This window comes from Tursiops truncatus, chromosome 6 (genome assembly GCF_011762595.2).
Source record: "Tursiops truncatus isolate mTurTru1 chromosome 6, mTurTru1.mat.Y, whole genome shotgun sequence".
NCBI lineage: Eukaryota > Metazoa > Chordata > Mammalia > Artiodactyla > Delphinidae > Tursiops > Tursiops truncatus.
This window is the reverse complement of record NC_047039.1, coordinates 16,552,461-16,579,276: the sequence shown is the minus strand read 5'-3', so window position 1 is coordinate 16,579,276 and position 26,816 is coordinate 16,552,461. Positions and strand designations below refer to the sequence as shown.

At 43.0% G+C, this 26,816-nt stretch overlaps 1 protein-coding gene and 1 long non-coding RNA gene across 2 annotated transcripts in view; one reads left to right on the top strand and one right to left on the bottom strand.

Annotated features, from left to right (window-relative positions):
- The window catches only part of XPO7 (exportin 7), a 38,193-nt gene extending 14,429 nt beyond the window's left edge, over nt 1-23,764 (top strand). The window contains exons 10-28 of the mRNA XM_073805862.1: nt 258-404; nt 1,168-1,340; nt 2,910-3,103; nt 3,559-3,664; nt 5,972-6,107; nt 6,624-6,697; nt 7,863-7,946; nt 8,871-8,931; nt 9,345-9,453; nt 10,429-10,535; nt 12,820-12,908; nt 13,653-13,760; nt 15,945-16,027; nt 16,201-16,415; nt 16,648-16,786; nt 18,625-18,785; nt 20,145-20,243; nt 20,782-20,909; nt 22,154-23,764. Coding sequence (XP_073661963.1) covers nt 258-404; nt 1,168-1,340; nt 2,910-3,103; nt 3,559-3,664; nt 5,972-6,107; nt 6,624-6,697; nt 7,863-7,946; nt 8,871-8,931; nt 9,345-9,453; nt 10,429-10,535; nt 12,820-12,908; nt 13,653-13,760; nt 15,945-16,027; nt 16,201-16,415; nt 16,648-16,786; nt 18,625-18,785; nt 20,145-20,243; nt 20,782-20,909; nt 22,154-22,247 — 2,307 coding nt within the window. The 3' untranslated portion in view covers nt 22,248-23,764. The remainder of the gene's footprint in view (nt 1-257; nt 405-1,167; nt 1,341-2,909; nt 3,104-3,558; nt 3,665-5,971; nt 6,108-6,623; nt 6,698-7,862; nt 7,947-8,870; nt 8,932-9,344; nt 9,454-10,428; nt 10,536-12,819; nt 12,909-13,652; nt 13,761-15,944; nt 16,028-16,200; nt 16,416-16,647; nt 16,787-18,624; nt 18,786-20,144; nt 20,244-20,781; nt 20,910-22,153) is intronic.
- Nucleotides 23,506-26,816, bottom strand: part of LOC141278944 (uncharacterized) — a 3,819-nt gene continuing 508 nt past the window's right edge. The window contains exon 2 of the long non-coding RNA XR_012332412.1: nt 23,506-26,647. This is a non-coding gene — a long non-coding RNA (uncharacterized lncRNA). The remainder of the gene's footprint in view (nt 26,648-26,816) is intronic.

Genomic DNA, 26,816 nt, shown 5'->3' with positions numbered 1-26,816 from the left:
TTTCAGACTTTTCCAATTGAGGCTAATAACCCCATCTCACAGGATGATTATTATGGACAGATGAGATAATAGATGTAATAATCCCTTTTAAAAGTGACTTTTTAAAAAAATGCTTTTAAACATTATACAAATGTGTCATTCTGAATGATGACCTGCAGCAGATTCCCCCCTCTCCTCATGCCATCCCAGATGTCATTCGGGAAGAAGTATAATGAACCACATTTTACATTTTATTTTCCTCCCTGTGCTGTCACCAGAGTTTATCAGACCCAAACAATTACCATGAGTTTTGCAGACTACTGGCCCGATTGAAGAGTAACTATCAACTGGGAGAACTAGTAAAGGTGGAAAACTACCCTGAGGTCATCCGATTGATAGCTAACTTCACAGTGACCAGCCTACAGGTTTGTCTTTAATTGCTTGTCCTTTTCTTCCTAAACATTGGAACCTCTTCTCTTACTCACTGGTTTTATTTAACCTTGTAAGAATTTTTTTTTCCCTTGGCAGAAGTGAATGTAAGTATAGGGCAACCCTGCACAGAGTGCTTACTATTGCAGCCTACTCATTCACATTACAGAAGTTCAAGGAGTGTGGTTAGAGGAGCATAAGGGAACTGCAAGAGTAATATTTAGATTCAAGACTGGGAGAATTCCCTTGTAGTCCCCCAAAAAAGGCAAGATTGCAACAGGGAGCTGGGCAGAAGAGTGAAGAGAGACTCAGCGCCCTCTCTTTCTTAGTCACGTGTAGGCAGTGGTTCTCACAGGCGACGGCTTGCATCAAAATCATCTGGGGAGCTTGATGAGAAATGCAGGTGCTTGGGTCCTACCCCCATAATTTCTGGCTCACTAGGTCCAGGGTGGAGCCTTGGCGTCTCTGTTGCTAACAAGCTCTCCACGAGATGCTCGTGCTACTGATGTTTGAGAGCCAGTTACTCAGCCAGCTCAAAACAGCTCTTGTCATTGGATGTTTAATCTCTGAAATACCACTAAACACATTAGACTAGTTGCCATGCACAGAACAAAGCCCATCAAAGTTTATCCTCATTCTCTCGCCCTCTTTTTTTTTTTTTTTAAGAAAACTCTTTATCCTTTGTGTCAGATGGCATGGGACTAATGTATTATGTACAAAAATGAGAACTGTGCCTCCTATTCTCTTGGTTTTCCTTAGCATTGGGAATTTGCCCCAAATAGCGTGCACTATCTCCTGAGCCTGTGGCAGCGGCTGGCAGCCTCCGTGCCATACGTGAAAGCCACAGAGCCCCACATGCTGGAGACTTACACTCCTGAGGTCACCAAAGCCTACATCACATCCCGTTTGGAATCTGTGCACATCATACTGAGGTAAGGAAACTGGGCCAGCCTCCCTCTTTCCCCACAGGTATCCTGGCATCCGACTTGCCAGAGATCAGACACCCAGTTGGCAAAAGCGTACTTGATATGAGTCATATCGGAGCTAACACCATAATGGGCATTTTTTTCACGTTAGCACAATAGCTGAGGAGAGCATAAAGTCCAAAAGAAGAGTTTTTCTCTTTAATATCCTATTCATGTCCCTACTTCACCAACCATAGCAGTATCTTTGAATACAAAGTATATCAGTATAATGTTTGTCCTTGCCAGTGATTTCCTTTAAACATGAGAGAAGCATTTATAAGCTATAGATGACAACAATTATGATGTGTAAAATATAGGTGCTTAATGTGAACCTCTAAAGAAATGAGTAGATAAATAAGCTACACAATGCAGAGCTTACTAGAAGATGTAAGAATTCCAGGCAGCCGATCACTGACTGCATTATACTGACACATGGTTTCTGTCTTCCTTGACTACTAACTGGACCAGAAGTCTATAGTAAAGAAATGTCAGACCCTTTAGAAATGACCTATGTAAAATGGAGTTATTCTAGGGACTTCCCTGGCGGGGAATGGTTTAAGACTCTGAGCTTCCTGCGGGGGGCATGGGTTCGATCCCTGGTCAGGGAACTGAGATCCCACCTGCTGCATGGCGTGGCCAAAAAAAAAAAAGAATGAGGCTATTCTTTGTGTAGGGACTTATCTTGTATACTTTTTTCATTGGCTATTTCTCAGGGGAATTTACTTGGACTCTGAAGGTTTGGGGTGTTTTGGGGTTTTTTTAACTCAGGTTCTTAATTTGCTCAGAATCAAATACTTTTTTTTTTTTTTTTTTGCGGTACGTGGGCCTCTCACTGCTGTGGCCTCTCCCGTTGCGGAGCACAGGCTCCGGACGCGCAGGCTCAGCGGCCATGGCTCACGGGCCCAGCCGCTCCGCGGCATGTGGGATCTTCCCGGACCGGGGCACGAACCCACGTCCCCTGCATCGGCAGGCGGACTCTCAACCACTGCACCATCAGGGAAGCCCTATAGTCATTTTTTTTTAATTCTACTTCGTTTGACTATTCATAATATTTATACATTTTGCTACAGGAATATTGTATTTGACATGCCACAGCCCAGGGAGGGTTCGTATTACATGGTAGAAGCATCATAGTGCCTCCCTAAAATCTGAAGATTTCTGAATTCCAAAACACATGTGGTCACAATGGCCTCACACAAGGGACAGGTTACTTGTAGTCACAAAGTTTACTTAGTCAGGAACAAACAAGAGGCTGAGAACCAAGAGCTTTTAGGGGTGAGAAGCATAGGACTGAGAGGATCATGGCAGACAAATGTTAAGCAACTGGGAATTGGAAGACTGGACACCAATGGGCAGAGCATACCTACAGGAGACTGATGCTAGGTTGAGACACCTTCCTTCCTTGGTAAAAAGTGGGGTTGGGATCTGGGCCTCTACAACGGCACGGGGTGGATAAATGGAGAAGGAGAACTGCTGCGACAGAGAAATCAGTAGGCATATTTTAAGAGAGCGCCTTCCTTCTTCCCTTGGGAGTAGAGATGGACTGGAAGATCCCCTGGAGGATACAGGTCTGGTCCAGCAGCAGTTGGACCAGCTGTCTACAATCGGGCGCTGTGAATATGAGAAGACGTGTGCACTCCTCGTGCAGTTGTTTGACCAGTCTGCCCAGTCCTATCAGGAGCTGCTCCAGAGTGCCAGCGCCAGCCCCATGGACATTGCAGTGCAGGAGGGTGAGTGGACAGTGGACTGGGCCTGGCAGAAGGTGCTGTCAGCACGCTTTCGCTCGTTGCTACCTCTCTTTCACCCTTCCCCCCAGAATTCTTCCATCATCAGTTAGCTCCATACACACAAAAGAATATTTGATAATAAATGCCACAGGGAACTAGGGAGGAGCACCTGAAATCATACCTGCAGCGGGTATGTTTAACTTTAAGAAAGTACTGCACTGTAAAAATAACGACCCTGTCTGATAGGGGAGCCTTGGTCATCTAATGAATTTCGCCCTTGGCATCACCCTTACCGGAGCAGAGGAGTAGCTATTCTCTGGAAGAAAAGTTAAACTTTATGACTTTTTCAGTTTCTTGAGATTAAGGAAGCTCATAGTAAGAAATGAACCTCACAGTGTGGAATTTCTTCATGAAATGATCACTGGTGGTGACACTAATGGGTCTTCTTCCTGTTGCAGGAAGGCTGACATGGCTGGTTTATATCATTGGTGCAGTGATTGGTGGCCGGGTCTCTTTTGCCAGCACTGATGAGCAAGATGCTATGGACGGTGAGCTTGTCTGTCGGTAAGTGCTCCCATGGAGGCTTCCTATTTCACTGCTATGACCCTCCCACCCCCTTTTGGGTCGTGAGACCAGGGAACTTGACATGCTTCTGTTAGTGCATTTCTCCCCATTTATAGAATATAAATATAATCTAAGCTGATTGACCATGAAGAACTGTTACAAGTTCAAATTCAAACCTTTTATTAAGTACAGCAACAACCATGCCTGCAGTCCTTACTAAAAAACCATCTGCAGTAATTCAGCAAAGGAAATGATGGATATAGAATTAAGCATATTGGATACAGAGTGGAGAGTAGCTTTTAGTTCTGTTTAAGTGCAGCATCTCAGAGTTAATGAAATGTGGACTGCTTTTGCCTTACCAGAGTAAGTCTAATAGGAAGCTGTGGGTCTTCAACTATCCCCAAAAATGGAATTACAGAATTTCTACAGCCTTTCAAATCTCTTGACCATACACTTTCCCTCATACAGGATCTCAAGTTACTTCGTGTCTGTGATTCTAATCTTACTAAAAACCTGTAAATGAGCATTTAGTGATTTCTGAAACTTTACTTAACATAGAAATAAAAAGGCAGGACTTTTTAATAGCCTGCAGAGGTTCTCAAACCTTTTCTTCAGGACTCTTTACCTTCTTAAAAAGTATGGAGGCCCTCAAAGAGCTTCTGTTTATGTAAGCTATATCTATCGATACTTATTGTATTAGAAAGTAAAACTGAGAAGTTTTTAAAATATTTATGAATTTGTTTAAAAATAACAGCCCATTTCATGTCAACATATGTTTTTTCGTTGTTGTTTTATTTTTTGTTGTTGTTGTTTGTTTCTTTTGTGTGTGTTACGCGGGCCTCTCACTGTTGTGGCCTCTCCCGTTGCGGAGCACAGGCTCTGGACGCGCAGGCTCAGCGGCCATGGCTCACGGGCCCAGCCGCTCCACGGCATGTGGGATCTTCCTGGACCGGGGCACGAACCCACGTCCCCTGCATCGGCAGGCAGACTCTCAACCACTATGCCACCAGGGAAGCCCCATAATGTTGTTTTTAATAACTATTTTTTCAGAAGAAGTGAATGAGAAAACTGGCTTTGTTTTAATGTCTGGCATAGTAGAAGTCAGCTGGATTCTCCTTTCTGCTTCTGCATTCAGTCTGTTGTGGTATCACATGTCTTACAGCCTCTGGAAAACCTCACTGCAGCCCTCATGTGAGAATGCGAGTGAAAGGGCAAATAATGTTTTAGTATTTTTATGAAAGTGGTTTTGTTACCTTGCTACCCTGAAGGGTTCTAAACTTTCAGATGCTCTCCTTAGAGATAAACACATTTTAACATGATGCCTTAGAATTTATTGGTCCCCAGACATTTCAATCCATAATTTTTATTCTTATTCTGAAAATCCCCATTGGTCTCTTTCCACCCCCACTTTATCTGTCAGATGCCTATCTGCCCTTAGGTGCCTTAATCCTGACTAAAGTCTCCACGGCATATCACACTGGCATTTTTTGAAGAGTTGATCAAAGATTTAATAAAGATGAAATCCAATACCTTTCTGATTCTGTAGCCTGCTGTGATACTGTGTGTCATAATATAGATTGAGTTTAGACAGTGTCTCATATACTGGTTCTCAACTTGAGTGTTCCAACACGATGAATGAGTCCAGTTCACTCATGATGTCACAAATAGTTTGTTACCTATTTTCACTATCAAAATGCCAAGTGACTCACTTGTAATCGCATCATTCTTATTCATCCCAGCATTCCAGTATGCTTTCTTTTGAGGGGATGGGTGCAGGGAAGAGGGATGAAGTCACAGGTAGCATATCTGCTCTTGGTCCCTGGAAGTGTCACCTGCCTGTGAACATCGTCCTTCATGTGTCTCCTTTCCTTTTATGGCTCCATGAGAAAAAAGATTGAGAGCCACTGGTATTTAGTCCAATTGACCTCATTTTATAAATGAGGAAGTGGGGCTCAGAAAATAAATTGCTTTACCCAGGGTCTCACAGAAGTTTCAAGGATGACCATAACCCTGGTACTAGTGTTTTTTCCACTATTTTTAAGCAATTATGAGTTCTGCCTCCATCTACAGTCTCGGGCGACTGGAAGTTTTAAACATGTAACCGGTCCTTCATACTCCTTGGCTGAGGTTCCTGTAGGTCAGAAATGGAGAATTTTGTTCCCTCAGTGGAGCTTAGAGCCTGCAGAGAATGCCTTTCCAATAGGATGGGTGAGGAGAGGGGACGTGTGCCTACTTCAGGGGAGGTTGGTTTTCTGCAGTGACCAGGATATCCTGCTGTTGAGAGAATCATTGCTCTTCCACCTCTAGGGTGCTCCAGCTGATGAACCTAACAGACTCTCGCTTGGCTCAGGCGGGTAACGAGAAACTAGAATTGGCCATGCTGAGCTTTTTTGAACAGTTTCGTAAGATCTACATTGGGGACCAGGTGCAGAAATCCTCTAAGGTAACAGACTCTCAGTTGGCTCCATTTAGTTCTCACTTCTGGTTGTGGCATTTCTGATTAAGAGAAATGACAGAGAGCAGTTTAGATACAATCTCCAGATTTCATGTATCAGGATAAACCAAATAGCTCCTCTCGGTCTGTAGAATTTGGGGAGACTCATCAAAAAATTGGGTCCATTTTTCTAGTACTTCATGTGCTTAATAAATGACCAGTCAAAACATCTGTTGGTCTCCCCCAAATTGGCAATTCTCAGTCTCTGTACATGAGTTGATGTTCAGAACAACAAAAGGTTTTGACAGTCTTTTTGTAATTTCAGGGTTGAAGATAACTCAGCATCTATCCAGTATTTAGTAATACTTAGAAACTAGCTCATTCCTTCAGTAAAGACTTCCCCAGCATTGTTGTCCATTTTCTTCTTATATCTTAGGCTCCTGAATGAGGACAAAACAATACTGGGATATGATTTTTCTAATCCATATTTTCTGGTTACTTTCTCTTCCCTAAACACACCACCAGCTGTACCGCCGACTCTCAGAAGTTCTGGGCTTGAATGATGAGACCATGGTCTTAAGCGTCTTCATAGGAAAAATGTAAGTGTTTTGGCTTGCCATCAGCAAGAGTCCCTTGCAATCCTGTTGCAACTGTAAAATGTGATCTTGGCATTGTGCTGCCAGTGCCTTGGTATTCCGGCATTGATCGTTTGCGTCAGAAAATTGTGCATTTGAGTGTGTGACAAGCTGTGCTTAGAGATATGGCCCGGCCCCAGAGCATTCCAGGCTTGTACAGGCAAGGATTTCATTTTGTTCACACGGAATCTCATCTACAGCCTCTGGAATCACGGGTGAAGCCCTGCCATGGCATTAGCAAAACAGACCTTCCTCCCCAGCGATTGGTGCTCAGCTCCTCACCAGATCACCCTGCTGCCAGGATGCCCAGAGTGGGCTTTCACTTTCTGGCACTGATTTCCACTAGGTGTGCCCCCAGGAGCAGAGCCCCCCTCTAAAACAAGGCTTACTCCTCTCAAGAAGCATAACACCCTTCGAGAGTCTTGAATCTCCAAAATCTAGTGCTATTGTTTGGATTGTCATCAAAGTTGGAGCTCCTGATTGGCCCTTTTTTATTTTTTGTTTGTTTGTTTGTTTGTTTTTTAAGTTATGCCCCTTTGTTTACATTTCCCCCTTTTTAGGAGCTCAATTTATCAAAGCACACATTAGGAGCCAAATAAATATATTACCCAGGGCTGTGTGCAATGTGACGTTTTGCCTCCTTCCAACCATCCCAGTCCTAAACACTCGTATCCATGAGCTGGTTAATCATTTAAGATGAAAAAAGCAAAGGGGGTCTAAAGGACTCTGCCAGCCAAGAACCCAGAAGCAAGGGCTACTAGAATTCTGCAGCTGACAGTGGATGGTGCAGGTGCAGAATTGCATACGTCTGCATGTTATCACTGCCGCAGAAATCTCTTACCCTTGCTGCAGAAATCAGCCCTGGAGTGCCCCAGAATTCCAAGGGCCTGGGTATGGGCCAGTGTAGCTTTGGAACCAAGTAGTGAAGATTATCTGAAGGATAATTTTTCTAGTCAACCAAATGTAAGTACGGAGATTTTATACCCATTTTTTGTGGTTGTGATGTCTGTGAAGTGGTGATGCAGATGTGTGGTGACTCTTGATGGATGATTTTCTTCTTCTCCCAACTCTCAAAGATACCAGGCACATCAAAAGTGTCTCCTGCTTTTTTTTTCTTTTTGTCCTCCAGCATCACCAACCTGAAGTACTGGGGCCGTTGTGAACCAATCACCTCCAAGACACTACAGCTTCTCAATGACCTCTCCATTGGATATCCTTTTCTAAGCTGGCTTCTGGGCGTAACAGGAACTGTGGAGTGCCACAGTCTTAGAGATCATGGCCTCCTCCATTTCTCTTTTAATTTAGCTGTATGTGTACTTAAGTATCTTCCATTCTCATAGGAACCAAAGACAATACCCAAACAGAATCCAGGAATAATTCCAGACCCTAAAAAATGAGCCAACAGACAAGCTAATAGTCTACCACAGATTAATTCCTGTCTATCTCTAAGATCCAGAAATACCCAACAGGTCTGTCTGATAGGTACACACTCTTTGTAAACAAGGTTTTAGCATAGGTGGCAGCAAAGTCCATCTGAATTTTTCTATCAGCTTATAGGTGGAAGCTGCCTGATTACAAACTTTGCAATAAAAGTAGCCACTACACTTCCTCTTGACTTGGACTCAGTCTGCTGTAAAGGTTGAATTGCTCTAAGACAGCCTTTCACAACCAGGGGTCTGCAAGAGAAGTAAACCCTATAAAAATGATCTGAGTGACTTTTTTCTCAGTTCTCCCAAAGATCGTACATAGCTAGTCTCATTCTAAATGCATAGGAGAGAGGTTAATTCACCACACAGTGGATGCCTGACGTGGGCTTTAGGGCTTAATTCTCTCTTAGAAGCCCCATTGAGAAAAGCTACTCTAGGATATCATGATTCTTGGGGGAAACTGCTGAGTTTTATCTCTTTTCTTACAGATAGGACTTTGGTATGGGTATTCTCTCACTAATCAGTTAAATTCTGCTTAAAAGAGAACACCTGTTTTTCCCATTTGGCAGTGCCATACTCAAATGGTTAAGAAAAATAAGATAGCTGGGTATGGAATTCATAGTACTCTAACCTAGAAAGTGCGCATCCTGCATTAAAGATTCTTAGTTTGCATCACACTTTCCTTGACCCTCTTCCTTTGTCTTTACATACAGTAGTGTAAGGAAACTGGTGAAGCTGAGTGCGGTACAGTTCATGCTGAACAATCACACGGTGAGTGGTTGAGCCCCTCGTCCTGGTTCTGCTCTCCAGCCACACACACACACACACTCTCAGCAAACAAGGGAGATGTTTAAGTTGAGCTCTTCGGCGCTGCTGCCGCCAAAGGCTGTGCCCTGACTCCTGTCACACTGCCAGGTTACACTTACTGTCGTGAGAGCTGCTGTTTGGGATCCAGATAACCTGAGTTACGGTGAAGTCACCGACTGTTACTCATATGGAGAGAAGTTAGTTGTAGGTAACAATAACAGTAGTTTTTTTAAAAAAATTTAATACCCCTTACACCCTTAAGGAATGATAATAGAGCCATTAGCTTGAAAGGGCTCAGTAATTCTGAAATTACTGGCTTGCATTCTACCTCTGACCCATGTTTTTATCTTTTTAACTTGTTTTCTTTTTTTCAATAGAGCGAGCACTTTTCATTTTTGGGTATTAACAATCAGTCCAACCTGACAGACATGCGGTGTCGAACTACCTTCTACACAGCACTTGGGCGTCTCCTCATGGTGGATTTAGGTACTGCAATAAGTCCTAGAGGCTCATGAAGTAATCTGGCATGGTTCTAAATTTTCACTTGAGGCTAGAAAACTAGATGTGGGGGAGGTCTTTTTTGTTGTTTCAACAGTAACAAAACTAGCTGAAATGACAGTCTGATTTCACCAAGAACAGATCATGCTATCATGGTCCCTGTAACTGGAAGAGAAAAACAGTATGAGTCTGAAGTTTTCATTTGATGTGCAGTGGTTCTAAAATTCTATTCATAATTCTCATCTATAAAATAAGGGAATTGAGAATTCCTAAATGCATCTTGTTAGCCAGATAATCCTCTCCTCCCACACTGAGGTGCAACCCACCTGAGCCGGCCAGCACTCCTCAGTACCCACTTCACTGGCACATGTGAACCAGGAGAGCTTAAGCACCTTTCTGGCTCTGGTTGTGATATTAGCAGTTTGGGCTCAACTTATAAACTGAAGCTTAATAGTATCATAATTTTTTAGCTATTTAAATTTAATCCTACTAAAATTACATTATAAAACCTTCTATATTTACGAAAGATTACTTAAAAAAACAAAAAGAAAGGTATAAAAAGAAGGGCCTCTCCACAAGCGCCTGAATGAAGTTCAAGTCTCATCTAGTTCTCATACCCCAGCCTCAGTCCTTTCTCAACTGACTATAGTTCTCAATTAAGGAAACATAAGCAACATAGTACGTTGTACACATCAGAATCTCCGATATTGAATCTCAGTATTGAAAAAATTGGGGCATCCCCGGACTAGCTGATTTCTGCCGTGACGATTTTTCTAGTTTAAAAATTATTTCTATACATACATTTTATTCTGAAATTGCTACTAGTACCTATTGGGATTATCAAGGGACCCCCTCTGAATTATCCTTGGGTCTGCTCATCTGTCATACCATCTTATTTTCCATGCATACACAGCCTTGCATTTTTTTCTGTTGGGGTCACACCCCGGCTTGTTTTCCTTGCAGGAGAGGATGAAGATCAGTATGAGCAGTTCATGCTGCCGCTCACAGCAGCGTTTGAGGCTGTGGCCCAGATGTTTAGTACTAATAGTTTCAACGAGCAAGAGGCAAAGGTGAGTCCTTCACCCACTGATTGATCAGCTTCTGGTTGAGGGCAGTCCCTGAGAGAGACTTGATTGGGTAGCACTGCAGAAAATAGTGCTTATCCATAAATTTTCCACTAATTTAGCTTTTTACTCAATCTCTTGGACTCCAAGGATTTTGAAATAGAAGAACCAGTGTAAGTTTATAAACTCTATTTTTATGTTAAAGTGTGTTCTTAAAACAGCCCTTAGGATTTTTTATCTAAGTTTTTAAATGTATTAGCATCAAGTTATTTTATATGTTTTCTCATTGCCTTTTTAATCTCTGTTGTATATTTAGTTATGCCCCCTTTTCATTTTCAATACTGCTTATTAGTGCTTTCTCTCTTTTTTCTAGACGTCTTGCCAGAGATTTGTTACTTTTTGCTTTGTTTTAGCTCCATTTTATCTGTGTTTTGTATTTCATTCATTTCTACTCTTTATCTTCATACTTTTTCCTTGGTATTATTCTGTGGTTGTAACTTCTTAACTTTTCAGCCCTTCTTTCCTAATGTAATCATTTAAAACTATAAATATCCCTCTAGGTATATTATTCCACAAGTACTTTTTGGTTTTGGTTTTGGTTTTTTTAATTGGCATAAAACTTACTGTCTTAGCCATTTTTAAGTGAATGGTTTAGTAGCATTAAGTATATTCATATTGTTGTGGAACAGGTCTCCAGAATCCACAAGTTTTGGTAGGTAACATTTTCCATTAGCATTCAGTTCTCTGTATTTTCTAATTTCCATTAAGATTTCTTCTTTGACCCACGAGTCATTTAGAAGGGTTTGTGAATTTCCATACAAATGGAATTTTAAAGTTACCTTTAGTTATTGATTTCTGGCTGTCAGAATGGTCATTTCTTGGTTTTTTGCTTTCCTCATCTTTTTACTTCATGCACACCTGCTCTCTTTACCTATAGATCTCTGTACCAAAACCAGAAAACACTAGACTATTAATATTTGTAGGACTTTTTTGCAGTGTTCATAATGATACTGATACTGAATTTTAGACCCACCAAATAGCTCAGGGGTATTGCCCCCCAAAATGCCAGACTTTACCTGACATTCTAAAATTCTCCTTTTTCATCTTTAGAAAGCCTCTTAGTTTTCTCTCTCCAGATTAGCAGGGAAGTCAGAGAGCAACACCATTTGCCCAACTCGCTCCTCTTTACTTCAGCGTTCTGGGGTCTGAGATGGGTACCATTCAAAGCTAAGGTTAATGTGGAACAGATCAATAACAGGATAGAGTATCAACCACTGTCAAGGATAAATGAGGGATATCAGTGAATATCAGCCCTTTCCCCCATCAAAAAACAAGTAAAATTAATGAAAGAACCACCTTGGCCATGAACTACAACCATCACCATATCTCTCTCGTGCCTCATATAACAAGTCTTTTAGATTGCCCATGTCTTAGACTTAAAATTGAGCTTATGGTATCTGTTCAGGAATAGAACTGTTTGCTTAAAGCAGACTGTTAGCAGAAGTGCAGGCATTTTTGATAAATGAGTCAGAATACCCAACTGTGCCTACTGACGACTGTTAGCTTTTGAAAGCGCTTTTATTGCTGTTCAGAGCCCACTAGTAAAAGTTCTGCTGAGAAAGAGAGCACTGGATTTGGAGTCTTGGTGTTGTAAGTCCTAATCCTGGCCCTCTTGCCACCTGCCAGCACAACTATGGGCAAATTATTTGACCTCATTGGGTCTCACTCTTTTTCTGTAAAAGTATAGTATTAGTACTTTTATAGGTCCAAGATCCGGCACATCAGTCTAATTTCCAGACACCCCAACCAAAGGGCAGATACCTGTAGACTCTTGTCTTGCTTCTGGCGGAGTCTACATTTGCATTCCTGTGGCACTGGCACCTTTGTAATTAGATGTGGACCAGACCTTTAGGAATATGCCTCTTCTCCCTCTTCTTGTATGTACTTTTTTGCCTTTTTTTCCCCTTATTCTTCCTGAATAAGCTTTTTTGCTTTTCTCCTTTTTACATATGATTTATCACATTAATGTCTTAAAATTTTATCAGCCTCTATTTTTGCCATGATGGGCCAGGAACCATCCCTTTCTCTTGGAATAAAAAGCTTCCAAAATTAATTTTCCAAGTGTAGAGATTCCATTCTAGTATGGAAGAGATCGATTGAGAATATTTGGGAAGGAGTATTTGTTGAATGATGGGAGGAAGAATTTGATTACAGATATGTGAAATCCCCATCAGGTGGTTACAGGTTTGGTTTTTCTTGTATCTTAACATATTTTTGCCTTCTACTACAGCGAACTCTAGTTGGCCTAGTAAGAGACCTGAGAGGGATAGCTTTCGCCTTCAATGCCAAGACCAGCTTCATGATGCTGTTTGAATGGATGTATCCTAACTCAAACTAGGAGCGTACCACAGCAAGCCTTGACTGGAGTGTGAATGGGTGATGAAGTCATCAGGGAAGGTGGGGGGAAGGAGTTGTGAGGCAAAAGAAGGTGAAGAGTTACCCAGAAGGCCTGCCATATGTCTTGTAAGCTGTCATTCCACAGTGGTCCAATAATATGATGCCGCCTGATGCCGCTTTGGTCACTGAGATTGGGAAATGAGTGAGGTGGCTTCTCAGTTTCTCTTTTGGGTCCCAGTTATATACATGCCTGTGGAATTGTTGCATGGGAATTTTGCTACACTTAGAAAAGAGAGACATTACAATCTACTAAAAAAAGACAGCTGTACTAGGAATTAGAAAGTCTGACCTTACTAACTTCATAACCTTCAGCAAATCACTTCAAATCTAAGTGCCTCTGTCTCTCGGATAGTTAGGTAAAGGAACTAGCTGCTCCCCTGTCACATTACAAAAGTGGTAAGAGGACAGAACAATATGAAATACATTGTGCTCCTCAGAAGAAAGGCATTATGTAAATTACAATGTGTCATTAGATGCCTATTACAAGTTAAAGGACACACATCGCTTTAGCACCTTCTGGTTAGAAAGACTCTTAAGATTAGCAAGGAAGAGACGGGAAATTAGAGAACTATAATTTGGCAGACTGTGCTTGACCAGTGCTGAGAAATTATTGTAAGTTCTGTACCTTTCTGGATTCAGAATTCTTCCTTAGCTTTTCATTTACAGCTACCCATCCTACATGCCAATTCTCCAGCGGGCAATTGAGCTATGGTACCATGATCCAGCGTGTACCACACCTGTGCTCAAGCTAATGGCTGAATTGGTTCATAATAGGTAAGCAGGGAGATTTTCAAAGGGTACAGCTGCCCTTTTATCTGAAAGATCCCTAAGATAATTTGCTTTATCTAGTGTTTTCAGCAGATTGTGGAAGATATTAAGATTCACTGCTATCAAAATTTGAAAACCTCTAAAAGATTATAGTGTATGTTTTTATTTGTTTGAAAGAAGGGTGTCCCCAACCACACAATGCCATAGCTGCATGCAGGAAATAAGTCACTTTAAAAAGAGTCTCAAGGGGCCTCCCTGGTGGCGCAGTGGTTGAGAGTCCGCCTGCCGATGCAGGGGACACGGGTTCATGCCCCGGTCCGGGAAGATCCCACATGCCGCAGAGCGGCTGGGCCCGTGAGCCATGGCCGCTGAGCCTGCGCGTCCGGAGGCTGTGGTCCGCAACGGGAGAGGCCGCAACAGTGAGAGGCCCGCGTACCGCAAAAAAAAAAAAAAAAAAGTTTCAAGATAGCCACTCTTAAGAGAAGTGAATTTGGCGACCAAAATTCTGATTTCCCTGCCCACATGTATAAAAGTTAACATTTAGTGATGGTGCCACGTCCATCACATTCTATAGTTCACATTTCATAGAGACTGTTGAGAGGGATGCAGACATGTTAGAACACTCAACACTCTTTCTGCAGAAAGGGATTTGTTGGGCAGATTACAGCTGGATTGGTAAAGGTTTATCTTAAAAGTGAGAAAGATTTCCAAAATACCACATTCTAGATTTGCCCAGCAACTTAGGGATGGAAAGGAAAGAAAACTCTAGCACCTTGACTTCACTAGGATTTCAGGTCTGTATCTGCCTCTTAAGGCACCCTGAGAATTAATAATTTTTAAAACTGTCTTAGTGAAGAAGTGGGTAATATTCATAGAAGCTATAGCCTCCCATGAGGCTTATAGTTAAGACTTGTTCATTTATACAATAGACATTTAAGAACATCTACTCTTTGCCACTTAGGCACTTCCATCTCGATTGTGCCAGACAAAACCTCTGCCCACTTAGATGTTGCATTCTGGGGGGACGACAGTAAAAACAAAGTGTGGAAGATAATTTCAGACAGTGGTACATGCTATGAAAAGTTAAATAAGGCAATAAAACAGAGGGGAATTGGAAGGAGAGAAGGCCTCTCAGAGAAGGTAATATGAATGAGCAGAAAGATTCTGGTATCCCTGCAAGGATAAGGGGGAAAAGCATTCTAAACAGAAAACAAGTGCAGAGGTCCCAAGATGGGATGAACTTGCTGAGACAGCAGAATGCCACTGGCTGGAGCCTGGTGAAGGAGGGGAGGTCAAGGTAGGCGACGAGTCAGACAGATCGTGTGGTGACTTAGTACAGCAGTAGTGAAGAATGGCGTGTACTCTCATTACACGGGAAGCTACTGGAGTATATTAAGCAGGAATTAAAACGGTATCATTGACATTATTTAAAGGTCTCATTCTGGCTACATGTGGAGAATGAGACTACAGGGGCAGGAGTGGAAGCAGAAGGACCACACGGGAGACGGGTGGGTTCAGGGCATATGGTAGAGCTGGATCTTGGTGGATTCTGTGTAGGGAGGGGAGGAAGAAAGAATCAAGAGGACTTCTGGGTTTGAGGCCTTAGCAGCCATGAGGTCCGTGACGCTCATTAAGCAGGAGAACAGACCAAGGAGGAGGAGCTCTGGTCTAGGGCACAGTCAGGAACCCGAAACTCAGGTTGTCGACATTGTCTGCCCTTCTGACCCCACTCCCCTTGTAACATTCTCAGTTCCTTTACAGCTTTTCCTCTTCTAAAGTGGACACGATGCTCGTACCCCTCCTTCAGTTGCCACTGAAGCTGTAAAGGTGAATGTAGATTAAAGTCTGAAGGGCTGTGAGCTAGTACGACCAAGAAGTGACTGTGATAAAAGCTAAACTTCAAGCAAATTGAGAATTTTAAGAGAATAATTTTATCTACTGCCTCATTTTCTTTGTTTTTTTTAAACGTTTTCAGCTTGAGCAGCAGAACTTGAATCTAGTATGTTGGTCTTCAAGATACAAGCCACATCACTGTTATCTTGGGTTAACTTGGTTATTTCACATTAGGATAAGTAATCTGCATGTCTTCGTGCAAAAAGTATCACCTAACGTACTCAGGGGAGAGCCTGAAGTAGCCTAGTCTTCCAGCAACATACCTCTGACTTTGTCTCCTCTGTGTTCTCTGCTCAGATCCCAGCGACTCCAGTTTGATGTCTCTTCCCCCAATGGCATCTTACTCTTCAGAGAAACCAGCAAGATGATAACAATGTATGGTAAGTGCTTAAGAGGAGCAGAACCCTGGAAGTGAGTTCCAGCTCAGTCACCACTCTGCAGTGTGGGTCTCATACGCTCGTGTCACAGCGCCAGCTGGTGCCAAGAGGACTGAGGCAGTATGTGAACTGTCAGTTACCACATGATTGAGTAAATATGTATCTTGTCTACTCAGGCAATCGCATCCTGACACTAGGAGAGGTCCCAAAGGATCAGGTCTATGCACTGAAGCTCAAGGGCATCTCCATCTGCTTCTCCATGCTGAAGGCTGCTCTCAGTGGGAGTTACGTCAATTTTGGAGTCTTCCGTCTCTATGGGGATGACGCCCTGGACAATGCTCTACAGACCTTCATCAAGCTGCTTCTCTCTATTCCCCACAGCGACCTCCTGGTAAGCCCTAAGTGTCGTTGACAGGATCCGAGCCCTACGTCATGTCAGTCTTTTTTTTTTTTTTCCTGCTGAGACCATGATTGAATGTTTCTCTGAAGAACTAGAAGCTGGCTCCACCTAGGTCTTCTGTCTTCCCGTCTGAAGGGAGCTAAGCTATTTTACTGAAGATCTTGCTCCACACATGCTGAGGTACACAGCAGCTAAGCCGATTTTCGTCCTCCTTCTCCCACAGGATTACCCCAAGCTCAGCCAGTCTTACTATTCACTACTGGAAGTCCTGACCCAGGACCACATGAACTTTATTGCAAGCCTGGAACCTCATGTCATCATGTATATTCTCTCTTCCATTTCTGAAGGACTTACTGCACTTGGTAAGTACCTGGGTGGGCGGGCGGGTGAGTTGGTTGGTTGGTTTTTACCACTTAGCTAAACAGAAGAGAGAGTCTTGCCCCAGCATCCAAAAGGATTACTGCTTTGGGGAGCGCATCCTAACAACAGAGTGTATAATTCATGGGTACGTTCTCAGGCAGCAAATACTTAGTGATGCCTTCCTGTGGACCAGGCACTGTGCTTGGCACTAAGGGTACAGTAATCAGTCCTGTCCTTTAGGAGTTTTTTATCTGGTAGATGAAATAGACATGTAAACAGACAACTGCCTGTTTACCACCCTTACCTGTGTACACACAGCAGTAGGGTAGGTACGGAGTGCTGTGGGAGGGCTCGGGAAGAATACCTAAACTCCTGGCTTTGAGGAGGTAGGGTCCTGCAAGGCTGGCTGAAAGAGTTGGCATCAAAGCGTAAACCTAACAGGTGAACCGGCCTTATCAGATTAGTGGAGGAAGAAGCTTCCTAGCAGCAGGAACTGCAAGTACTAGCACCTGTTGGCAAAAAAAACCCCAGGAAATCCAGATGGCTGGCACACTCGTGCAGAAGAGAAGAGGGGGAATGAAGTGAAGCCGGAGGGAGAGAGAGAAGCAGGGGCAAATCTGGAGATCACAAAGGCTGCCCTTAAGCCATATCAGTATGTTTGGGTTCTATCCTTGGGGCAGTGGAAGGTTTTACACAGCTAGCTCCGTAAGTCTTTTCATCCTGTTCTACCTGGTTCTTGTCAACCATTTTGTTACCAAGCTGCATTCCAGCAGTCTTAGTCAGTGTGTATGTGTTCAGAGAATACAGTACATTTTTATCTTAGGCTGAGCAAAACATAAATAGGAAGATTAAGTCAACTGCAAAATAATCACAAAATATTGCAAATGCACAGAGAATGACTTTGGATTGTCTGCTGTGGTGAGTTAGCCACACCTCTGCTCTGGGCCACTTCTTTGATACGCACTTACCTCCAGCAGGGGGCGTAGCCGTATCTAGAACAGTCCAGCCGGGGTATCAGACCCTGCTTTGGAAGGCTGTTTTTTAGCTTCTTGAAAATAGAGGGACCTCTGCATGAACGGAAGCAGCATGCTTTACTCTTTTAGGCCTGTGCCTCACCTAGTCAGCTCTGTCTGCAGGCTGTGCTGCAGTGTCCCCTTAATAAAATGAATAGACAAGTCTGCAGCTTCCCACCGCACACTCCCCCAGAGATGCTATAGATAAACAAATATTACAGCGCCCCACTCTAACGAACTGTAGGTGTTGATAGGCTGTATTAGTTTAGTGACAGTCACCCAGGTAACTCAGAATATAGGCTCACACTTCAGACTTGGATTCTAATCACAGCTCTTCCAGTGACTAGCAGTGTGACCTGGAGGCAAGTCACATAACCTCTCCAAACTTCAGTTTACTCATTGGTAAAATGGAACACCTACCTCCTGGAGTTCTCAAGAGGATGAAATAGAGATGATAACCTGTAAAGTCCTTAGCACAATGTCTGGCACAATAAAAATACTTGCTATATTGTAAGCTATTTGATATTTTTTATGAAGCATAAGACATAAATCCACATCATATTGAGTCAATAATTTCAATATTGTTTATACTATTATCTATTGTGACAGGCTCATTTTCAAACTTAGAATTGGACCTTGCTGTATGATGAGGGTGAGAGGTTAACAGGCAGCATCCCAAGCCGTGGTCTTGGCTGCACTGACCACAGTTCCCAGTCTGACTGGGGACCTCTGTGGGAGCTCAGCTAAGGGCAACTTATGTTCACCCGAGTCACCATGAGCAGCTTAGCATCCCTGCTCTATTCCACCCCTCCCCCTCTTTCTTCCAGACACCATGGTATGCACAGGCTGCTGCTCCTGCCTGGACCACATTGTGACATACCTCTTCAAGCAGCTTTCACGTAGCACCAAGAAGAGGACAACGCCCCTGAACCAGGAGAGTGACCGCTTTCTGCATATCATGCAGCAGCATCCAGAGATGATCCAGCAGGTAAGGAGTATGAGGGCTAGGAGGGCTAGGAGGAGTATGAGGGCTAGGAGGCAGTGTGGGTGTCCCACGGTGCGAGAACCTCTCTGTAAGAGAGGAGAGGCCAAGCGAGATGAAGAGTCTGACTAACATCTCACCTGGTTAATGCTGCCAAGCTGAATTTTACACCTTAAAATTGCAGTGGATTTTCAGTTACCTGAGTAATCACTGGATATGGATATAGAAAATCTGAAAAAATCAAATTCTGAATTGTTCTCCGAGTGTCACACTAACCCCCATGCCTTGGGCCTGTCCCATGAGCACTATCCTCCTTCCGTGACAGTGACTTTGCTCATCCATTGCTGTAAATGGAGCATGAGTTAGCAGTATCCAGCTGTAAAACTTGTACTGCCACTTGCAAAACAGAAACAAGAGTGCAGGACAGGGAATTTCCTGGCGGTCCAGTGGTTAGGAGTCCAAGCTTTAACTGCCAAGGGCGTGGGCTCGTTCCCTGGTTGGGGAACTAAGATCCCCGCAGTCCTCGTGGCGCAGCCAAAAATAGATTGTACCACCTTTGCTTTCAATTTAAAAAAAAAAAAAAAGAGGGGCTTCCCTGGTGGCGCAGTGTTTGAGAGTCCGCCTGCCGATGCAGGGGACACGGGTTCGTGCCCCGGTCCGGGAAGATCCCACATGCCGCAGAGCGGCTGGGCCCGTGAGCCACGGCCGCTGAGCCTGCGCTTCCGGAACCTGTACTCCGCAACGGGAGAGGCCACAACAGTGAGAGGCCCGCGTACTGCAAAAAAAAAAAGTGCAGGACAAAAAGAGATAACTGACCATGTGGAGATCAAACCATATGCTTACCCTAATTTTATTTGTATGCAACATCTTTTCAAAAATAAGATTTGCAGGAATGTACCAGATAAAAATACATAAGGAAAAAGAATCAATGGAAGTAGACTTTTAGCCAATAATATTTTAACCAATCTCATCTTTGTCTACGTTGTTCTCTAAAGGAGTAGTGAACATCCCCAAAATGTTATAAAGCTCTCTCTTCTGAGAAAAGATCCTGGGAGCTATAGTGCAAGGTGATTTTGCCTATTATAATCATTTACTTGACCCATCCCATTATCCACAAAACTCTAGGTTAACTGGAAAGGCCCATTTTTAATTGAATTTTCAAACCAATTTAAAGAACAAGAAAGGAAGTATCTTAGAAACAAAACTTACCTTGTAATAGAAGATTTAAATGAAGCTTCATGAAATATTCGTCTGGTTTACTCTAGATAGAAAAGACCTTCAACCTAATAAACACCTGTTTGGAATCTGTAATTCTATCTTGAGTAGCCACACACTAGGTCACTGCCTCAGATTCTCCATTTCCAGATGCTGTCAACGGTGCTGAACATCATCATCTTCGAAGACTGTAGGAACCAGTGGTCTATGTCCCGACCCCTACTCGGCTTGATACTACTTAATGAAAAGGTAAGAGAACAGCTCCCTGGTGTCCAGGGCACTGAGAAACACTTACAGCAACACCCTACGGTGGTGAAAGAGGGCAAGTGGCCCATTCTCTGAGCATGTCCTATTCATGCTCTGAAAGGCATATAATCACTTAACGGTTAGAAGTCAGCACCTGTGGCAGTTCAGACAAAAGGGAAAGGATGAGGAAGTGTGACAAGGAGAGGAGATACCTAGAAATCAGAGCACCTAAGGCCTAAGGTCTAGTTCCAGCTCTGCCATAAACAGACATAAATAAGTCTAGAGATTCCTATGAAAGAAGAATCTGGATCAGATGACCCTCACAGCATTTACAAATTTAAAACTCTAGATTTTTAAGTAAGATAAAGATATATTATCCTACAGGTGCTTGCTTGAACTTTAAGAAAAACCAAGTATCCAATTTTAATAGATATTCCATTTCTTGGAGGAGAACACTCCTTCCACTCTGCAGATGATGGAGGGCTAGTCAGCCTTTCCCCATCTTCTCTCCTTACTGCCCCCCCCCCACTTTGCCCTACAGTATTTTTCTGACCTAAGGAACAGTATCGTGAACAGCCAGCCACCAGAGAAGCAGCAGGCTATGCATCTGTGTTTCGAAAACCTGATGGAAGGCATTGAGCGAAATCTTCTAACGAAAAACAGAGACAGGTGAGTGTAGAAGGCTCTGGCAAGAAACCCTAGGCAAGTGTTACTTTTCAAATCATTGAAATGAGGGAGACTCCTTAAAAGTCTTTTAGAGGCCGTCTAAAGCAGTGCTGCCCAATAGAAAAGCAAGCCACAAAGTAATTTTAAATTTTCTAGTTGCCACAACTAAAAAGGCTAAAAAGAAACAGACAGCATTCATTTTAATATATTTTATTTAACCCATGTATCCAAAATAATGTGTCCATGTGTAATCAATATTTTTAAATTGAGAATTTTAAGATTCTTTTTGTTGTACTAAGTCTTCAAGATCCTGTGTATTTTACACTTAACAGGGCATCTCAATTCATATGCTACCTTTTTTTTTTTTTTTTTTTTTTTTTTTGGTGGTACGCGGGCCTCTCACTGTTGTGGCCTCTCCCGTTGCGGAGCACAGGCTCCAGACGCGCAGGCTCAGCCGCCATGGCTCACGGGCCCAGCCGCTCCACGGCATGTGGGATCTTCCCGGACCGGGGCACGAACCCGTGTCCCCTGCATCGGCAGGCGGACTCTCAACCACTGCACCACCAGGGAAGCCCCATATGCTACATTTTCATCGGAAATACTTGATTTGTATTTAGATTTCATAAAACTTGCAGTTAGATTCCCATACTCAAGTTGTTCCAAACATACTTAGAAGTTGTCCAATAACTGAATTGAACGTCAGGTTTTTCTAAATTGATTTTTAAATTTTCTTTAATTTTAATTAATTTAAAAATGGCATTTTAATTAAGGTGCGATTGGGGAACTGAATTTTAAATTTCTTTTAATTGGATTCGGTTCCTCAGTTGCACTGAGCACAGTTCAGGTGGTCTACAGCCACGTGTGGCTAATGGCTGCCATACTGGACAGCACAGGTCTCTTGGCATTAAGAAATGAGACAGCTTCATCCTCTCCCAGCTCTCACTTTGTGAGGGTTACTTCCCGTCTCTGTCAGTGAGATTCCTTTTGTGCTGCCATGAACCCAAGGTGATCCTCAGAGCCCCAGATTTGACCAGATCTCGAGGCCTGCCATGAAGTTGTCAGGTAGAAAGGGGTGCAAAACTAGCCCAGACTTTCCCTTAAAGTCTTAAGACTGAGATTAACTGACCTTAGAAACAACCGATTCATACGTTCTGCCTCTCAGTAGGCACTTGTCTGCTAGAAACATTTTAGGCAAAGATCTTTCCCTTCCACCCTGCTCCCCCAACCTACATGCATCCTCTCTGTAGGTTCACCCAGAATCTGTCAGCATTCCGTCGAGAAGTCAACGACTCGATGAAGAATTCCACTTACGGCGTGAATAGCAATGATATGATGAGCTGACACCTCCTTGGACTCTACCTGTACAGAGCAGCGTCCCTTTGGTCTGGCCCAGAGGGGCGAACAATTACAGTGGAGAGGGCCTGGCTGATCCCGGCCCCCTCCTCCAGGGGTGTGGGGAAAATGGCAAAGGTCAACTAGCTTCTTCCCCAGGGAATAGGGGTGTGAGTGCACTCACTAGGGGGGGCAGGGCGCTGCTGGTTCCTGGGGGATTGGGTGGGAAGGGTGGTGGGAGGAGATAGAGACACAAATGTGTGAGACTCCAGCCCCCTCCTCCTGGGGCCGCCCACGGGGAAAGAACCCCAGTGTCCTGTCACAACCTGCCTTGTATAAACATGTACATTTTTTCATAACATTTTGAACAAGGTTTATATTGACTCAAGTTTAAAAACAAAGTGTGACTGAAAAATTTTTACAGAGTCTAGTGCACCAATGCTGATGTGAGGGGTTATGTATGCGAGTGAGGAAAAAATGTGTATTCTGGTGGCCTGAAGCTTTACTGGACGAGGATGTGTGAACGTGCAGAGATATATTTAGTGACACAGTGTAGAGAGGCAAAAAGAAAAAAAAGACAAAAAAAAGTAAAAATTCCAAATGTATATTTTTTCTTATTACCCTTTCCTTGCCCCCCAAATTATCACTTCCTGTTACTGTATCACCCTTGTTATTAGGAACTCTAAGCCATGCGGAGCACCATCCCTCCCCCTTCAACCTAGATGCTGCCCTAGGTCCCTTGGCCTCTTGCGGTGACAGACAACTCCAGCTAAAAGTGTTTGGTGTTCTTAGCTTCATCCTCTTTCCCACTTTGCTTATCCCCATCCTCAGACATATGCCTCTTGCTTTTAAAAGCCAGATGTAACTCTATGATTTAGGGTTCTCGGTCTCTGTACAAGTGGAGACCAGAGAGAAGGAATTAAGCCAGTTGCTCTCCTGTTGAGCAATCTGGATGAGTCCACCAGAGGCCCAGTCGTGTGTGGCCAATAACGTTTAGTCTTCCCCAGCCCTCAAGGCAGTGTGTGTGGATGTGTGCGTGTGGATATTTATATATGTACCCTGCACTCGTGAATGTATGAACTGGAGGAAGTTACTACAGCGGAGGGGTTCTTAATAACAAGGTCTACCTAGCATGAAGTATTTAACATTCTCCCACCCCTTTAAAAATATACATTTTTATAAAATGAAAACCATAATAAATGTTTTGAATATTAAAAAAAATTAACCTACGGAGGAAAATTAATGGAGAAAGCTATTTGCCTTGTACTTTTTCCACAATTGTTGCTGCTAGTTGTACGCATCTCTAGTTCAGCTCTTGCCCATGGGACACTCATCAATTAGGTTTTTTTTTTATTTCTCTCCTCTACCCCCAGAAACAAGCCTGTTAATTTTTTTTTCCTTCTCCTCTGGCGACTGTGTGGTGAATCCTTTCTTGCGTGATCAGGTTGCGGATAGACTTGTAAGGGTGTTTGCTGCATACAGTGTAAGCATTGTGACCGCCAATAAACTTCAATGGTTTCTACTGACCTGGTTTCAGCAATCAAGTCTAGTGTGTCTGCAGGGACATGTCTCACTCTGAACTCATGAAGGTGTTTGGAACATGCATTCCTAAAAGCCAGTGGGTGACAGGCATCCCTCAACCTTGTGAAATTAGCTTCTCATTGGACTAAGTCTGACTCAATGTCATTTAAAAATAGGATTCATTTAGTTGATATATATCTGTATCTAAAAAATGTGCTGGGTCCACAGTTATAAAAGTGAAGCCACTTTACGAGCTTCCAGGTGGTAACCAAGAAAGAATAATTGCAGAAATCCCAGTTTAGTTAATGTTCTGACATATGCTCCTTAATGTGGGCTGGGTTTCACTCATTAGACCCCGACAAGTTCAAGGATAAGTCTTATCCCCCAAAATACTTGGCAGACCTCATGAGCCAGAACTGTCAAATGAAGAACACTACCAGGAACAGGGACTGTTCCTCATCCCCCATGCTATGTAGTGCCTAGGTGTTAAAGAATTTAGTTGCCAGGAACACTGAAAAGTATTAAGGTTCTGCGATACCTACCTGTACCTTAATGCAGAGTTGTATTCAATAATCACAGACTCTAGAGAGCCACTCTTGTCCACTACACATACTGCTACCTTTGTCTGCTGTTTCGGTCTCTGGCCCAAAGTTATTTCACACGCCCCCCCCCCCAAAAAAAAATGTATTCTAATAGCTGGAAGGCAAATAGAATTGATTCATCTTAGCCAAGTCTATCTCTAAACCGAATAGAAAATGGTCAGGCTGCATTAATATGTAGAACACACCAGTCACATGTTCCAGTGACCTGGAATTCTAATTCTGCAGTAAATAAGACCAAAAAATAACTTTCTCACGGGTACTTGAAGAAGAAACCGTCTCCCCCAACTATCCTGAGCTGCTGATTGACCAGCAAAACCCCATACCCCTCCCTTTCCTTCCACAAAAACAATTTCAGAAGAAACTCACCAGAGCTGGTGTCTCCTCAGTGCAGCCGTAAGCACAGTCCAGTCATGACTAACTGCCATGGGGAAAATCTTCCCCAACCACATCAAACTTTTTAAACAGTGAAGCTGCTCCTTTCTTAATTGACAGTTATAAGAGGGTGACCCAGAAAACAGCCTTTCTTTCTGATCAGTTATCAGCAATTTCACATGACTCAACCTAGTAAATGTGCAGGCCAGTTATCTTTAAACCTTGGTTTCCTCAAGACATCTTGTGGAGGTCTTATTCAGTTGAAGCATGAGTTTATTACCGTCTAGGCTATCCTGGGCATCAAGTCAAGTGTCTTTTGACAGTGTTTCCTGACACAAACTGTACACTGACAAAACACCTAAAGTCTTGACTAAGGATTATTAAACTGTGTTATGTATGTATGTATATATTGGTTTGCTGGCTCTGCCAACGAATAGGGTTATTTATTCCCACGAAAGTATAAATCAGACAAAGGATGAAGGATGAAATTTTAGGTTTTTAGATTTTAAGAAGCAAGGACTTTCAGCCAAGTATCATTTTTCTAATGACAAATGACAACCTACTAAGAAATAATAGTTTTGTATTCTGCAAACACAAACTTATTCTTCAGAACTTGTTTTCTTCCCCCCCAAGTGGAAAAATATTCTAATACCTTATGAAGTTTCAACCAAGTTGAAAAACAGACCACTTTTCAAAATATCCATGGTCATGGGGTAAGATGAATTAACTCCAGAGAGCCCAAACACCTCTCTATATCCTATCTACCACCAGCCAACCCTCCCGCCACCCAAGATTTTCAGCTAGATCTACAAACGTTAAGTTGCCATGTGCAGCTACCCAAGTGCCAAAGCAGAAAAGGAAAGCAAAGATAATTACAGGGAAACTGCAAAAGCCGTAACTGATTAACAGGGCCTGGGAAAATGTAAATGACTGTAACTATTTTAAAGTCCTAGTTCTTTAAATATTTTTAAAGTAAACTTGAAAGGATAAAAATGTACTCACCAGCCATAATTAATACAACAACCGATTAGGTGGTAAATAACGTCTAAGAGGATTCTTGCCTCCGTAGCATGTCTCCTGGGTCCATCACATCTACTTTGGGTTTCTTAGATACCCTGGAATTCACTGGTCAGCCACTTTTGTGTATTTCAGGTCAATGGGTCACTAAACAAATCAGCTGCCAGACAGTGGGACATCAAATGATCAGACTGGAGGATGAAATCAAGCTTGCAATATTATGCCTCCTTCCTCAGAAAACCCTTATGGTTCTCAGGACTGCCTGACTGCTGCCGTCTGTTCATTCATCAGCATCCACTATAAGCCAAATATCTTTTTGAGGGTCAGCAACAGAAAAGGAAACTAAACAGAAAAGCAAAGAACATCATTTGCAAAAGGCAAATTCATTGCCACTCTTGTGTGTAAGATCCCCAACAGTACAAACTGATTCCAAAACAGTGTAGTGAACAATACTTATACAAGCACCGTACACAGTTATACTTTAAATTCTGCTTGACAATCATGAAGACAGACAACTCATAATAAATGTTAAGCATAACAGCATCACCTGTATGGCCCAAACCATCCCATTACTGGGTTACAAAAGAATGAAGAGTGACAAGTGGGGAATCTCCTAACCCCTGCTACTGGATAACAAATTAATCAAGTCCATGCATATCTGGATTCAAGGTCTGGAGGACAACCAAACCCAGGATAAAAACTGATTAACTGGACAATGGATTTGGCCTTATGTAAAGCTCGGAGGGGCCACTCTTCCCACGTCTGATAGCAGTGAAAGGGTGGGCAAAGGTAAGAGCAGTACCTTCGAAGCCAGAACCCACACCATACCTCCTCAGCTCTTAAAGACTGATGACACTGCAGTGAGAGTAAGGCCTCCTCAAGGCTGAATTAGTTCACCTGGAAAATTAGTGGCAATGAAATCACTTTTCAGTTTAAGTATATAACAGGCCATTATCATTTATATTTACCAGGAAACCAGTTCCCGACCCTTTAACACCTTGCAGTCTGGGACATGTCACACAGCAAACAAGTCATAAACTACCAGCCGAGGAGCTGGGTGCAGGAG